The 16,912-nt window shown below is 36.2% G+C and overlaps 1 protein-coding gene across 2 annotated transcripts in view; it reads right to left on the bottom strand.

Annotated features, from left to right (window-relative positions):
* Positions 1-16,912, bottom strand: part of lamb2l (laminin, beta 2-like) — a 147,240-nt gene that overhangs the window by 59,717 nt on the left and 70,611 nt on the right. For both annotated transcript variants that reach the window (XM_062052625.1, XM_062052626.1), the window contains exons 4-7: positions 16,549-16,684; positions 13,751-13,824; positions 9,720-9,908; positions 5,064-5,127 (exon numbers count right to left, since the gene is read on the bottom strand). In XM_062052625.1, coding sequence (XP_061908609.1) covers positions 5,064-5,127; positions 9,720-9,908; positions 13,751-13,824; positions 16,549-16,684 — 463 coding nt within the window. The remainder of the gene's footprint in view (positions 1-5,063; positions 5,128-9,719; positions 9,909-13,750; positions 13,825-16,548; positions 16,685-16,912) is intronic.

Genomic DNA, 16,912 nt, shown 5'->3' with positions numbered 1-16,912 from the left:
TAACACTCAACAGCTAATCACCACACATAGTCGCACACCACACATATCTGGGTTGGTTTTCACACTTCATATTATTGTATATGGTAATAAATAGAGCTAAAACGACGTCCCTGCTGTCTGTGCCGTCTTCTTCCCCTGTACACACGTAACAGATATGCTGTAAATGTTCCAATTAACACTTCTATTTAAATGAGGTTCCTAACTGCCATTGTCTCGAAGTAGCACCAGTTTAAAAAACATTAACATTAGCAGTTGTAGCTGTAAATAACCTCCTCGGATAGTTTTTCTCAGCTCTGCTCCTTAAAATGTTGCTACTCAGCTGTTGGTGTTTAGGTCATGTGTGTTACAATTGTTGTACTGTTGTTTACCATCAACTCATCAGCGCTAATAATGCTGACTTTGCAGGGTACTTCTTACTGCTATGATAGCAGTAGTTCCGTTGCACAATATACTTTTTCATAAATGGGCATGCGGTCAAAGAGAGACTAGTTTTCCTTTCCACTTTCTCATGCAGTCTAAAGCAGTGGTCCCCAACCTTTTTGTAGCTGCGGACCGGTCAACGCTTGAAAATGTGTCCCACGGAACGGGTTGGGTTTTTTTTTTTTTTTTTTTTTTTCATAAAGAAATATAATCATGTGTGCTTACGGACTGTATCCCTGCAGACTGTATTGATCTATATTGATATATAATGTACATATTGTGTTTTTTATGTTGATTTAATAAAATAAAAAATAAAAAAAGTTTTTTTTTTCTTCTTTTTTTTAAATTTCTTACAATTAAATTTTTTTAATTTCTTAAATTAAATTAAAATACCGGTCCGCGGACAGCCCGGTGTTTGGGGACCACTGCTCTAAATCATTATTCATGTTTAACTTGAACCTTTTTTTTTATTTTTTTTATTTTTTTATTGACATCCAGCATCAGACATTCCCATCCATTACATCATATTCACATAAATCATATATCTATTGTCTGCCCTAAATGTCAAAATATTTTTGTTTATATCCCACCCATACCACCCACCTCCCCCCTCCCCCCCAAAAAGAAAGAAACAACAAAAAAAACTAAGTAATATCTACAAATACATCGATTAAATAAACAGAAAAAAAAGAAAAGGAAAAAAAAGAAAAAAATAATAATACATTAATAATAATAATAATCAGAAATAAAATAAAAATAAACAGATACATATATATATATATATATATATATATATGTATATATATATATATATATATATATATATATATATATACACACACACATACACATATAAATATATATATACATACATACATATACACATATAGGGAATAATCCCTTTTTCTTTTCTTTTTTTTTGCAGTACAATCACTAATTCAAAAAATTAAAGTCAGGTTTATGGGGCGTGACATAGTTGACCCAATTTTCCCAGTATGAAGTAAATTTCTCCAATTTATAATTTGAACCTATTATATAGTAAATTACTTTTCATATTTAGCAAATAACAGCTTATTTCCCAATTATCAACTGCTTCCAAATATTACTGCATCCTTTAAGTGCTCTAGCTAAATAAACTGGGCTATAATTATGAACTTACTCATTTGTCCGCATTATTTAATTAATTGTATAGCGCCGTGAATTGGAATGATAGCAGTATGTGCTAAATCAGGCCTGGGCAAATATTTTGACTCGGGGGCAGCTAAATTTAGAGAAAAAACTGTCTGGAGGCTGGTATATCTATTTTTAAGTACACTAACACAAAACCTCACAATAATGTCTGATTTGTTTGGCGCGTGTCACTCCAAGCTGCAGGAAGCAGCTGCATTCAATCAACACACCTGTCACTGATGAGAGGACCTGCCTTCTTAAGCCAGTGCAAACCTGCATTCTGTGCCAGAACGTAGCGAACTGTCATGTACAGTAAGCCGAATCTATCTAGCTCTATTCTCTCTCTGTGTTTTCTCCTCCGCCGTGTTCACTTGTCTCGTGTTTTTCCTTGTCGTCATCCAGCAGCAATTCCTCCGTTCCCGCGTCACGAGCTGTGTGTCTCGTCTCCCCGTATTCCCTCTGGTTCTTTGGCTGCTTCTTGGATCTCGACCTCTCGCCTCCTCGCTATTACCCCCGACTACCTGCCTGTCTCACGGACCTTCGAGCCTGCCTTTCCCCTCCTGGACTTCCGCCTCTCACTCAACACTGCAGTTAATTCCTACACATAGTCGCACACCATACGCTTTTGGATTTGCCACACTCCTGTCATGATCCGTCACCTGGGTCATGGCATGATTTAGGTTTGGTAGTTTTTCTGTGTTAGTCTGTTTCCTGTGTGCACCCTCTTTCCCTGTTTACTGTTGGTTTCCATGGGCACTGATTCTCCTCACCTGTCTTTGTTTAGCAATTAGTGTTCCCACCAGGTGTTTTGGTTAATCACTCCCCTTTATAGTTTTCTGTCACCCAGCATTAGTGGTCAATGTTTGCTATAGGCAACAATTACGTTTCCCCTAGTTTTTTCTCCTAGCTCAAGTATATGTTTCTACACGCTACTCTTACTCGCTGTTCACCCTTATAAATAAATAAATAAATGGGTTATACTTGTATAACGCTTTTCTACCTTCAAGGTACTCAAAGCGCTTTTGACAGTATTTCCACATTTACCCATTCACACACACATTCACACACTGATGGCGGGAGCTGCCATGCAAGGCGCTAACCAGCAGCCATCAGAGGCAAAGGGTGAAGTGTCTTGCCCAAGGACACAACGGACGTGACTAGGAAGGTAGAAGGTGGGAATTGAACCCCAGTAACCAGCAACACTCCGATTGCTGGCCCAGCCACTCTACCAACTTCGCCACGCCGTCCCTTGGTGACTATTTGTTTTGCTGCTCCACGCTTGTTAGCGTCTGAGTTTTGTTTTGTATTTATGCCGTGCGTTTGAATATTAAAACCCTAATCCTACCTGCACGCCGCTTCCTATATATATATATATATATATATATATATATATATATATATATATATATATATATATATATATATATATATATATATATATATATATTAGGGCAACAACTAATCGATTAAAATCGATTATAAAAATAGTTGGCGATTAATTTAGTCATCAATTTGTTGGATCTATGCTATTCACATGCGCAGAGGCAATTTTTTTTTTTTTTTTTTTATATATATATTTTTTTTTATAAACCTTTATTTATAAACTGCAACATGTACAAACAGCTGAGAAACAATGATCAAAATAAGTATGGTGCCAGTATGCTGTTTTTTTCCAATAAAATACTGGAAAGGATAGAAATGTAGTTTGTCTCTTTTATCCGATTATTAATCGATTAATCGAAGTAATAATCGACAGATTAATCGATTATCAAATTAATAGTTAGTTGCAGCCCTAATATATATATATATATATATATATATATATATATATATATATATATATATATATATATATATATATATATATATATACATATATATATACATATATATATATATATATATATATATATATATATATATATATATATATATATATATATATATATATATATATATATATATATATATATATATATATATATATATACACACACACACACACACACATATATACATACATACATACATATATATGTATGTATATATACATATATATACATATATATATATATATATATATATATATATATATATATATATATATATATATATATATATATATATATATATATATATATATATATATATATATATATATATATATATATATATATATATATTAGGGCTGCAACTAACTATTAATTTGATTGTCGATTATTACTTCTACACCGCCCCTGTTACACGGGAAGAAGATGTAACAGGAGGGACGTCGTTTAGCGCTATATATATATATATATATATATGTATATATATATATATATATATATACATATACATACATACATACATACATACATACATACATACATACATACATACATATATATATATATATATACATAGCGCGCTAAACGACGTCCCTCCTGTTACATCTTCTTCCCGTGTAACAGGGGCGGTGTAGCTCGGTTGGTAGAGTGGCCGTGCCGGCAACTTGAGGGTTCCAGGTTCGATCCCTGCTCCTGCCATCCTAGTCACAGCCGTTGTGTCCTTGGGCAAGACACTTTACCCACCTGCTCCCAGTGCCACCCACACTGGTTTAAATGTAACTTAGATATTGGGTTTCACAATGTAAAAGCGCTTTGAGTCACTAGAGAAAAAGCGCTATATAAATATAATTCACTTCACGTCACTTCACAACCGTAACATGATTGAATGCTAAAAATTTTATGACAGACCGTCTTAAAAAATGGAATGGAATTTTAAATTTTTTTTACTGAATGAGACACCCAGAATGTGGAATTTACAATATTAACTATGAAGGATAAAACACTGAATATTGACAACATAAGAACGTCACACCCCATCTCCATCAACATATTTTACAATCAAGCGAAACACAACAAAAATGCAACAAACAGTGAAATATGAACGCGAAGGGTAAAAAAACCCAAAAACACCTACAATCTGATATATCACTAAGCTTTAGAACTTTGTTGTAAAAATCTCCTTCTGCGTCTGTTCCCGACACCCGCATTTCAGGCTGGCCGCTCTGGAATCACTCTGTGGAAACGCTCCCCACCCACACTGCTTGGTGCCTCCTGCTGTGACTTAGATTACCATAGTAACTAATTACATGACCATAGTAACTAATTAGATTACCATAGTAACTATTATATCATGCAAAAGCACAGATTCCAACCATTGTCATACTTTGTATAGTTCAAGACTTACAGTCGTTAAAAAACATCACTGCACATCATAATGGCAGCTACACTTTCCATCTTAAAGATCTAAACAAATTATTTGGGAATGTCTGTGCTAACTGCATGATCTACAATTGTTTTTATGACTTGTCCAGTACCAAATAAAACAAAGTTTGACTGTGTAGAAGTGGCCAAGAAATGCAGTTTAGTTGATATGTGGACGTATATTTTTCATATCACTGCTTCCTCTAATAATAACTTGATCACCTTGTATGTCCAAGCTGTAAGGGTCTTTCACGTGAATGGCAGGATCCAGCACTTTATAGATCACCTTCCAAAGAAAACAGAAAATTCAATGAGCTTCTGAGGTTAGACGAACTCCACTCATATATTTTCCACAGGGTCCAAACGTGCCACATGTAGGTAAATTGAAAGGTGTGAGGGACCCTTTTGAAACGTGTTATATTTTATGTTATTAAGCGTGCTAAAATCTACTCATTTATTATTAACTCTGCAACACCAATGCCCTTTTGAGGGCTTTAACAGACTTGAAAACGTGTATTTATACATTCAACAGTGATGTGTTTGTAAGCAGATTTTTTTCGGAATCGGCACATTTGTTTCGGTGAAGGACGCAAAGGGCCTGATGTACTAAGATCCAAATTATACGTGCTAAATCGATCCATCCATCCATTTTCTACCGCTTGTCCCTTTCAGGGTCGCGGCGGGTGCTGGATATGTGTCAAGTCAATTATCTAGGATTAGTATTAGTATTAGGCCACAGCCTCCTGCTGCTGTTTTGCACGCACCAACACTCCATCAGTGTTGGCTCTAGGAATTTTCAAAATGGGGTACCAGGGACCCCATCAAGTCATAAAAATGGGGTCCCACAGTAACTTTTTGGGGTCCCACTTTTTTGTAAGCGTTTTGAAAACAAATGATAAATGTATGCATTATCCTGTTATACAAACCCCGTTTCCATATGAGTTGGGAAATTGTGTTAGATGTAAATATAAACGGAATACAATGATTTGCTAATCATTTTCAACCCATATTCAGTTGAATATGCTACAAAGACAACATATTTGATGTTCAAACTTATAAACTTTTTTTTTTTTGCAAATAATCATTAACTTTAGAATTTGATGCCAGCAACACGTGACAACAGAGTTGGGAAAGGTGGCAATAAATACTGATAAAGTTGAGGAATGCTCATCAAACACTTATTTGGAACATTCCACAGGTGAACAGGCAAATTGGGAACAGGTGGGTGCCATGATTGGGTATAAAAGATTCCATGAAATGCTCAGTCATTCACAAACAAGGATGGGGCGAGGGTCACCACTTTGTCAACAAATGTGTGAGCAAATTGTTGAACAGTTTAAGAAAAACCTTTCTCAACCAGCTATTGCAAGGAATTTAGGGATTTCACCATCTACGCTCCGTAATATCATCAAAGGGTTCAGAGAATCTGGAGAAATCACTGCACGTAAGCAGCTAAGCCCGTGACCTTCGATCCCTCAGGCTGTACTGCATCAATAATCGACATCAGTGTGTAAAGGATATCACCACACGGGCTCAGGAACACTTCAGAAACCCACTGTCAGTAACTACAGTTGGGTCGCTACATCTGTAAGTGCAAGTTAAAACTCTCCTATGCAAAGCGAAAACCGTTTATCAACAACACCCAGAAACGCCGTCAGCTTCGCTGGGCCTGAGCTCATCTAAGATGGACTGATACAAAGTGGAAAAGTGTTCTGTGGTCTGACGAGTCCACATTTCAAATTGTTTTTGGAAACTGTGGACGTCGTGTCCTCCGGACCAAAGAGGAAAAGAACCAAAGTGGAAAAGCCAGCATCTGTGATGGTATGGGGGTGTATTAGTGCCCAAGACATGGGTAACTTACACATCTGTGAAGGCGCCATTAATGCTGAAAGGTACATACAGGTTTTGTTGCCATCCAAGCAACGTTACCATGAACGCCCCTGCCTTATTTCAGCAAGACAATGCCAAGCCACGTGTTACATCAACGTGGCTTCATGGTAAAAGAGTGCAGGTACTAGACTGGCCTGCCTGTAGTCCAGACCTGTCTCCCATTATAAATGTGTGACGCATTATGAAACCTAAAATACCACAACGGAGACCCCCGGACTGTTGAACAACTTAAGCTGTACATCAAGCAAGAATGGGAAAGAATTCCACCTGAGAAGCTTCAAAAATGTGTCTCCTCAGTTCCCAAACGTTTACTGAGTGTTGTTAAAAGGAAAGGCCATGTAACACAGTGGTGAACATGCCCTTTCCCAACTACTTTGGCACGTGTTGCAGCTATAAAATTCCAAGTTAATTATTATTTGCAAAAAATAAATAAAGTTTATGAGTTTGAACATCAAATATGTTGTCTTTGTAGTGTATTCAATTGAATATGGGTTGAAAAGGATTTGCAAATCATTGTATTCCGTTTATATTTACATCTAACACAATTTCCCAACTCATATGGAAACGGGGTTTGTATCTCACATTATATATATGTGTTTTGGAAAAAGGTTGTCATAAATGTTACTTAATTCATTAAAAACAATAATACAAAAGAAAACAAATGTGTATGCATATATGTATTCAGTTATAAACATTCACTTTCTTCTTTCCTTCATGGATCTAAACTTTACCGCTGCCGGCATTTTTTTCTATATTTTTAATGTAATATTTTCAGAATGTGTTTGTTCTATTTTTGGCCAAAGTAAGACAAAGAAAACAATCTGAAGTTGTCTTTATTTTTTTTTGTTTTAATGTCATGATTTTAATAGTCCGGCCCGCGTGTGCACAGATTTTCCTCAATGTGGCCCCTGAGCTCAAATTAATTGGACACCCCTGTGCTAAATAGTGTGCACAAACTCTAAAATTGTGAGTAATATTAGTGGGCATGTTGCGGGTGATGTATAATTGATAATTGCAGACCGCCCTATTTAACCTCTAAAGGCTTAGTGGCCACATGCGTGGACAGCACCTTTTAGCTCTTATATCCAAAATTGTGTACACTACTGAATTGGGGTCTTATGGCCCTTATGTGGACACTTATACTGCCATCTGGTGGTGTCAGAAGAGTATAACATACAATGGAATTTGGAAAAAAAAAGTGTAAAAATAAGAATTAGCATGTCAATAAACATGAAGTACATGTTTGTTACTTATGGACTAAGTACATAATATAAAAAGATGATTCTTAGTTTTTATTCTAATTAGGGTGCAATAAGCCCAAATAGCAAAGAGAAATAAAAAAAGCATGTAAACAAACAGCTTGGGCCTTAAGAGGTTAAATGAGGTTTTTACATGTACAGTAGGGAAGGGATACACATCGCCCCATTCCTAGGTGGATCTCGCGTGGGAGGAATGCAGTCATTTTGCAATGCAGTCTGCTGAAAATAATAGAAAGAGACACTCTATATAGCAACTGACGCTGTGGTCAAAGTTGGAATTGCCACAAAACACATTTTGAATATATCTTAACACTCTACTCCCATCTGACCGCTAAAGTGGATTGTGAACCCCCCGATTTGTCACGTTTCATGTGTCAGGTAAACAGGTGTCACTGGTGTAGAGAATGAGTTTTGACATGTCGTGGCTAGTGGTAGTGCCAAGGAGAAGCTAGAGATTGAAAAGCCTATTTTGTCATTCATTAAATGAAATATACTATTTATTATTACACTAATTTGCTTTGCTTGCTTTTTGTTCCCTAAAACCAGTGGTGTCCAAAGTGTGGCCCGGGGGCCATTTGCGGCCCGCAGCTAATGTTTTACCGGCCCGCAGCACATCATTCTAAAAATACTAAAACATTTTTTAAATAAAAGAGCAAATAGGTGAAATGCAATCAGAAAAAGTTGCATTGTTGAATCTAACACTTTTTAAAAAAAATAATTTATCAAAAAATTATAATGAATCAAAATCAATGTTGCTATGAATTATTGACTGATTTTAGGACAAAAAGGACATAAATACAAATAAAAAAACATGAAAAATATGACAATTATTTAAAAAAAATACATACTAATTATATACTTATACTAATTGATATATTGATTGTTATTATGAATATACTAAACTAATTACATTATATTTTATCTGAAGCTGATATAGAGATTTAAGTGTTGACTGTAAAAATAAAAAATAAAAAAAGCAGGAAAAAAAAGCATGACCTTTTTGAGTGGGGCACTTTTGGATCCCCAAGAATTTTATTGGAATTAAATAAATCAATTTTGCTATTAATTATTGACCTATTTAGGGATCCAATTACTTCACATCAAATATTCCACTTTGAAAATATTTTTGGTAAAAATACTGTATATTTTATATTTTTGCCCCAAAAAATAAGATTTTGACAAAAAGCTCATAAAATGTAAAAAAAAAATATATATATATATATATATATATATATATATATATATATATATATATATATATATATATATATATATATATATATATATATATATATATATATATGTATATATATATATATATATATATATATTTGAAGTTGATCGAAATTCAAATATGAAGTTGAATTAGAGATTCAAGCGTTTGATAAAAAATAAATAATATGACTTATTTTTAACCTTTTTTAAGACTGAAACCCTTCTGGGTCCCTAGGACCAAACTTAAGGGAGGCCCAAAGGTTAAAAAAAAAGTGTATATTGTATAGGTTTTGAAAATGAAATTATATCAAAATGGCCCCCGCGTGTTTTGATTTTTCAGTGTGCGGCCCTCAGTGGAAAAAGTTTGGACACCCCTGCCTAAAACGAACCCACCGTGACCTAAAAACTGAGGTAGGTACTGAACCCTCATTGTACCGCTAATATTTAAGGGCTACGCCCCCTAAACCTGCTCATTGTGTATTCCAACTCTGTTCGCATACATTTGGCCGCTTACCTCCCCATGGGTGGAGGGCTCAATGTCAGAGTAGCGCTCCTCGCAGATGATGTCGTTGATGTGGCGCAGGCTGTTGGCGGTGACGCCCGGGAAGGTCTTGGTGCAGTTCGAGGCAAAGTAGCGGTAAGGACGCCACGAACGTCCGAAGTCAGCCGAGCGCTCGATGATCATTGCTGCTGGGCGGAATGTCTGCCAAGGAAAAACACGGAGTCTGCCTTTATTAATTTTAAGCACTTTTAGAACTTTTATGAGGCAATGAAGCCTATTTTGTGTCAAGATACTCGCAACAGGCTCAGATGGAATTGAACAAAAATGCTATCTTTAAATAGAACTAGTGCCATATGTCCCGGCAAGAAATCTGCGTTCAAAGAACTCCGGCTTATTAGTGATTCCCAGAGCCCCAAAAAAGTCTGCGTACTCTATTGGGGCTCCAGTACTCTGGAATGCCATCCCGGTAACAGTTAGAGATGCTACCTCAGTAGAAGCATTTAAGTCCCATCTTAAAACTCATTTGTATACTCTAGCCTTTAAATAGACCCCCTTTTAGACCAGTTGATCTGCCGTTCCTTTTATTTTCTCCTCTGCTCCCCTCTCCCTTGTGGAGGGGGAGGGGGGGGCACAGGTCCGGTGGCCATGGATGAAGTGCTGGTTGTCCAGAGTCGGGACCCGGGGTGGACCGCTCGCCTGTGCATCGGTTGGGGACATCTCTGCGCTGCTGACCTGTCTCCGCTCTGGATGGTCTCCTGCTGGCCCCACTATGGACTGGACTCTCACTATTATGTTAGATCCACTATGGACTGGACTCTCACTATTATGTTAGATCCACTATGGACAGGACTCTCACTTTTATGTTAGATCCACTATGGACTGGACTCTCACTATTATTTTAGAGCTACTATGGACTGGACTCTCACTATTATGTTAGATCCACTATGGACTGGACTCTCACAATATTATGTTAGATCCACTATGGACTGGACTCTCACTATTATGTTAGATCCACTATGGACAGGACTCTCACTTTTATGTTAGATCCACTATGGACTGGACTCTCACTATTATTTTAGAGCTACTATGGACTGGACTCTCACTATTATGTTAGATCCACTATGGACTGGACTCTCACAATATTATGTTAGATCCACTATGGACTGGACTCTCACTATTATGTTAGATCCACTATGTACTGGACTCTCACTATTATGTTAGATCCACATCTGCGGTCCTCTCCAAGGTTTCTCATAGTCATTCACATTGACATCCCAATGGGTTGTGAGTTTTTCCTTGCCCTTTTGTGGGATCTGAACCGAGGATGTCGTCATGGCTTGTGCAGCCCTTTGAGACACTTGTGATTTAGGGCTATATAAATAAACATTGATTGATTGATTGATATTGCGTAACACTTTCTAAATGAGAAAATTTCCTTCTAGAAAAAAAGTTAATGAAACAAAAAAAAACATTTTTTGGGAGGATTTAATTTTCACAATTCCACTCAACCTCAAAACGAATTTTAATTATATTTCCGCCAATAAACCTATATTATGTAACCAAATTGGATCATTTTTGTATTCTATATTTTACTGCCTATGTCAAGACGGGGACTGTGGGGTGTTTGTTTTCCCGAGATGCAATAAAAGTTGGAGCGGACATGGCGTGAAGGTAAGGACATATTTATTCTAACAAAGTACAAACAAAAGGGTACAAACAAAAGGCGCGCACAAGGCGGAGGTACAAACTTGACTATGAAACAAAAACTTACACTTAATGTAGACTAAGGACATGAAACAAAAGAACTGCTAAACGTGACATGAATAAAGAAAAACTTACTTGGAACAAGAATGGAAACGATTATGGAAAAATGGCATGGAATGAACGCATGAGTGACAAGGGTAACAGCAGATAATGTCGCCAGACAGACTGCCTGGCAACTGAAAGCTCAAATAATACCGACATGATTAGTGACAGGTGCGCGAGTGCAAAACGTGAGACAGGTGCGGGACATGAGGACAGGTGAAAACTAATGGGTTGCCATGGAAACAAAACAAGGGAGTGAAAAAGCAGGAACTAAGTGACCAAAACCAAACAGGACATGACTAAAACAAAACATGATCACACAGACATGACAGTCTAAACATAAACAATTAATACACACAACAACTTCTAGTAAATCAGAATAACTAAAAAAGTGGAAAAAAGCATGATGATAAAAATAAATTGAGTACCGTATTTTCCAGACCATAGGGTGCACCGGATTATAAGGCGCTCTGCCGATGATTGGTCCATTTTTGATCTTTTTTATATATTAGGCACACCAGATTATAGGGCGCATTACAGGGGTCATATTATTTTTTTCTAAATGTAAAAGACTTCCTTGTGGTCTACATAACATGCGATGGTGGTTCTTTGGTCAAAATGTTGCATAGATGATGTTTTACAGATCATCTTCAAGCCGCTTTCTGACAGTCGCTTCAGGATGCGTCTCCACTTCGACAGCGTCTTCTCCCCGTCATCTTTGTTGTAGCGGTGTAGCGTGCAAGGACGGGAGTGGAAGAAGTGTCAAAAGATGGCGCTAACTGTTTTAATGACATTCAGACTTTACTTCAATCAATAACGGAGCAGCATCTCCTCATCCGGAAACAACAACACTGGAAATGTGTCCCGTGAAAAACCGTCCCACCGGAACACTAATAAGTAAAGTTCCTTGGGTGAATAATGTAAACTCACTACACCGGTATGTTTTAGCGCTCTCATGGCGAGTTAACTGACAGATATAAGTAAGAACTTTACACTACTTTATATTAGAAATGGCAACAGCGGAGGATGAATGTCCCATAACAAGAAGATAGAGGAAAAGAAGAAGCTTATAGACTACGGCGTTGCCACGGACTACAAAGGCGGACGTGCGCAATTTTTCAGGATATATGCAGATCCCAAATACAGATCAGCAGGTACCAGAAGGTAAGAAAAGTTGCTTTTGCATAATATTAGGAAACAAAATGTCAGATAATGTCATACCTTATACACACACCATAATAATACTCCTATGTTGAAGCACAGTACAATCCATCAAGCGGTGCGGCTTCATAGCTTACTAAAGTCGTACTAAAACATTTTGATAGATTTTTGAGCGCCGTGTGTAATGTTCTATATTTTCAATGGAATATATAACATTTTGGTGTTGTTTACTTGAGTCATATTGCAGTTTACACGTATCTCTTATGTGTGACTGCCATCTACTGGTCACACTTATCATTACACCATGTACCAAATAAAATAGCTTCGAGGTCAGTAAGCACAACCAGAATTATGCCGTACATTAGGCGCACCGGGTTGTAAGGCGCATTGTTGACTTTTGAGAAAATGAAAGGATTTTAAGTGCGCCTTATAGTCCGAAAAATAGGGTATATTTCCTCCAATAAACCTATATTATGTAACCAAATTGGATAATTGTTTGATTCTATATTTTAATAATAATAATAATAATAGATTTTATTTGTAAAAAGCACATTATATTGAGTAAACAATCTCAAAGTGCTACAGTGTATTAAAAAAATAAAAAATAAATAAATACATTAAAAAAGATAAGAAATAAATAAAAATACAAACTAGAACAGCCAAATAGCTATAGCTGGTATGCACATATCTAAAAAAAGGCTTTTTTAAAAAGAAGGGATTTTAAGCCTTTTTTAAAAGCATCCACAGTCTGTGGTGCCCTCAGGTGGTCAGGGAGAGCGTTCCACAGACTGGGAGCGGCGGAACATACACAGAACTTTTAGCCAATCAGAACTCTAAGAAAAGTGGGAAAAAAGCGTGATGATCAAAATAAATTGAGTAGTAAATAAATGCTGCTCAATACCACATCTTTAAATTCAATAAAACAACAAATGTAAGAAATCATCACTTAGCGTGACAAAACGTTGTTTTTACTGATCTTAAAACTGTATTTGATAACGGCAACTATTTGAGCTCTTCAAATACAACCAGACTCTTGAGGAAGTATACTGTATAGTACACAGTACTACGTACAGTACCTTGAACTTCATGATGAGATGTGTGAAGTGGAATTCAGCCTCCAGGTTCAGTCGAATGCTGACATTTTCCTCTCCTGTGCGAGGAAACCATCATCAGAATCCCAATCACGATGACATCATAGGAACAGAAAGACTTCCAACCAATGTAACCATGACAACAATGCACAGCTAGTACTTCTGGACAAAAACCAGCAGACTTACAGCTTGTACTTTTGAACAAGTACAACTAGTACCTTTGGGAAAGTATTAGAAGACTTAGAGTTAGATCTTTTGGACAAGTACAAGTAGTACTTTTGAACAAGTACAAGTAGTACCTTTGGACAAGTACAAGTAGTACATTTGGACAAGTACAAGTAGTACCTTTGGACAAGTACAAGTAGTACTTTTGGACAAATACAAGTAGTACCTTTGGACAAGTACAAGTAGTACCTTTGGACAAGTACAAGTAGTACTTTTGGACAAATACAAGTAGTACCTTTGGACAAATACAAGTAGTACCTTTGGACTAGTACAAGTAGTACTTTTGGATTGGGACCAATAGTAATTTTAGACGTGTACAAGTAGTACTTCTGGTCAAAAACTATTAGAGTAACAGCTCGTAATCTTGGACGAGTACAACTATTACTGATGGACAAGTACAAGTAGTAATTTTGGAATTTAGACAAGTATAAGAAGTACTTCTGAACAAAAACAATTACCTGTAGACTTACAACTAGTACTTTTAAACAAGTACAACTACACCTAAAGCTAATACTTTTGGAAAAAAGACTTAGGGCTAGTATGTTTGAACAACTACAAGTCATACTTTTGGTCGAAAAAAAGTATTAATTTTTGACGAGTACAACTAGTACTTCTGTACAAATAAAAGTAGTAATTTTGGACAAGTACAAGTAGTACTTATGATCAAAAACAATTAGAATTACAAGTGATACTTTTGGACAAGTACAACTAGCACTTTTGGAAGAGTATAAGAAGACTTACAGCTGGTACTTTTGGACAAGTAGTACCTTCAGGAAAGTACAAGTAGACCTTAAGCTAGTACTTTTGAAAACGTATAAATAGACTTACAGCTAGTAGTTTTGGACTGGTACAAGTAGTACTTTTGGATGAAGACCAATAATAATTTTAGAAGAGTATAAGTAGTACTTCTGGTCAAAAACTATTAGACTTACAGCCAGTAATCTCGGACGAGTACAACTATTACTTATGAACAAGTACAAGTAGTAATTTTGGAATTTAGACAAGTATAAGAAGTACTTCTGAACAAAAACAATTACCTGTAGACTTACAACTAGTACTTTTAAACAAGTACAACTACACCTAAAGCTAATACTTTTGGAAAAAAGACTTAGGGCTAGTATGTTTGAACAACTACAAGTCATACTTTTGGATGAGAAAAAGTAGTAATTTTGGAAGAGTACAACCAGTACTTTTGGACAAATACAAGTAGTAATTTTGGACAAGTGCAAGTAGTACTAATGATCAAAAACAAATAGAATTACAGGTTGTACTTTTGGACAAGTACAGCTAGCACTTTTGGAAGAGTATAAGAAGACTTACAGCTGGTACTTTTGGACAAGTAGTACCTTCAGGAAAGTACAAGTAGACCTTACGCTAGTACTTTTGAAAATGTATAAATAGACTTACAGCTAGTAGTTTTGGACTGGTACAAGTAGTACTTTTGGACAAGTAAAAGTAGCACTTTTGGATGAGGACTAATAGTAATTTTAGACGAGTACAAGTAGTACTTCTGGTCAAAAACTATTAGAGTTACAGCCAGTAATCTTGGACGAGTACAACTATTACTTATGAACAAGTACAAGTAGTAATTTTGGACAAGTACAAGTAGTACTTATGATAAAAAACAATTAGAATTACAAGTAGTAATTTTGGACAAGTACAACTAGCACTTTTGGAAGAGTATCAAAAGACTTACAGCTGGTACTTTTGGACAAGGAATACCTTCAGGAAAGTACAAGTAGACCTCAAGCTAGTACTTTTGAAAACGTATAAATAGAATTACAGCTAGAAGTTTATGGACTAGTACAAGTAGTACTTTTGGATGAGGACTAATAGTAATTTTAGACGAGTACAAGTAGTACTTCTGGTCAAAAACTATTAGAGTTACAGCCAGTAATCTTGGACGAGTACAACTATTACTTATGAACAAGTACAAGTAGTAATTTTGGAATTTAGACAAGTACAAGAAGTCCTTCTGAACAAAAACAATTACCTGTAGACTTACAACTAGTACTTTTAAACAAGTACAACTACACCTAAAGCTAATACTTTTGGAAAAAAGACTTAAAGCTAGTATGTTTGAACAAGTACAAGTCATACTTTTGGATCAGAAAAAGTAGTAATTTTGGACAAGTACAAGTACTACTTCTGAACAAAATCAATTAGACTTACAGTTAGGACACGTATAACTACACCTCAAGCTAATACTTTTGGAAAGTTAGTTGACTTAAATATCGTACTTTTTGACAAGTACAAGTAGTCATTTTGAACAAATATAAATAGACTTAGAGCTAGCACTTTTGGACAAGTATAAATAGACTTACAGCTAGTACTTTTAGACCAGTGGAAGTACACTTACAGCTTGAACAAGTACAGATAGTACTTCTGGATGTGGAAAATTAGACATCCAGTTTCTGGATAAGTATAAGTAGACATACAGCTGGTATTTTGGGACAGGTATAAGTAGACGTACAGTTCGTACTTTCGGACTGTACATGTGGAGGTAGAGTTATTACTTCTGGATAACATGATACGCAGTACATGTTTTACAGTCGTACCGTTAGCAGACTGCCACCAGGTGTTGTCTCCGTTACGTTCCATGAGGTAGATGACGTTGTCGATGCGATGGCTGTTCCTGTGTCGATGAGGGTCGTACGCGTGCTGAGAGTTGCACTCAAAACATTTGTCTGACTCCTGTTGACATAAAAAAAACATGCGTTAGTGTTCTTAGTCTTTATGACAAAAAAAAAATGGAAGAAATGCGATAATTACAGCTACTGGAAGTGAAATGTGAAGAAAATATGAACTTGCTTTGAAAATTGCAGTTGATAGCATGTAGCTCACACAGCTATGCTAATGTTGCTAACCTAAAATGATGTTAAAATGTAATGTTAGCACATAGCTCACATAGCTATGCTAGTG

This window comes from Entelurus aequoreus, linkage group LG07 (assembly GCF_033978785.1).
Source record: "Entelurus aequoreus isolate RoL-2023_Sb linkage group LG07, RoL_Eaeq_v1.1, whole genome shotgun sequence".
In the NCBI taxonomy this organism is placed as follows: domain Eukaryota; kingdom Metazoa; phylum Chordata; class Actinopteri; order Syngnathiformes; family Syngnathidae; genus Entelurus; species Entelurus aequoreus.
The sequence above is the reverse complement of the archived record's forward strand: the minus strand, read 5'-3'. Positions and strand labels throughout refer to the sequence as shown.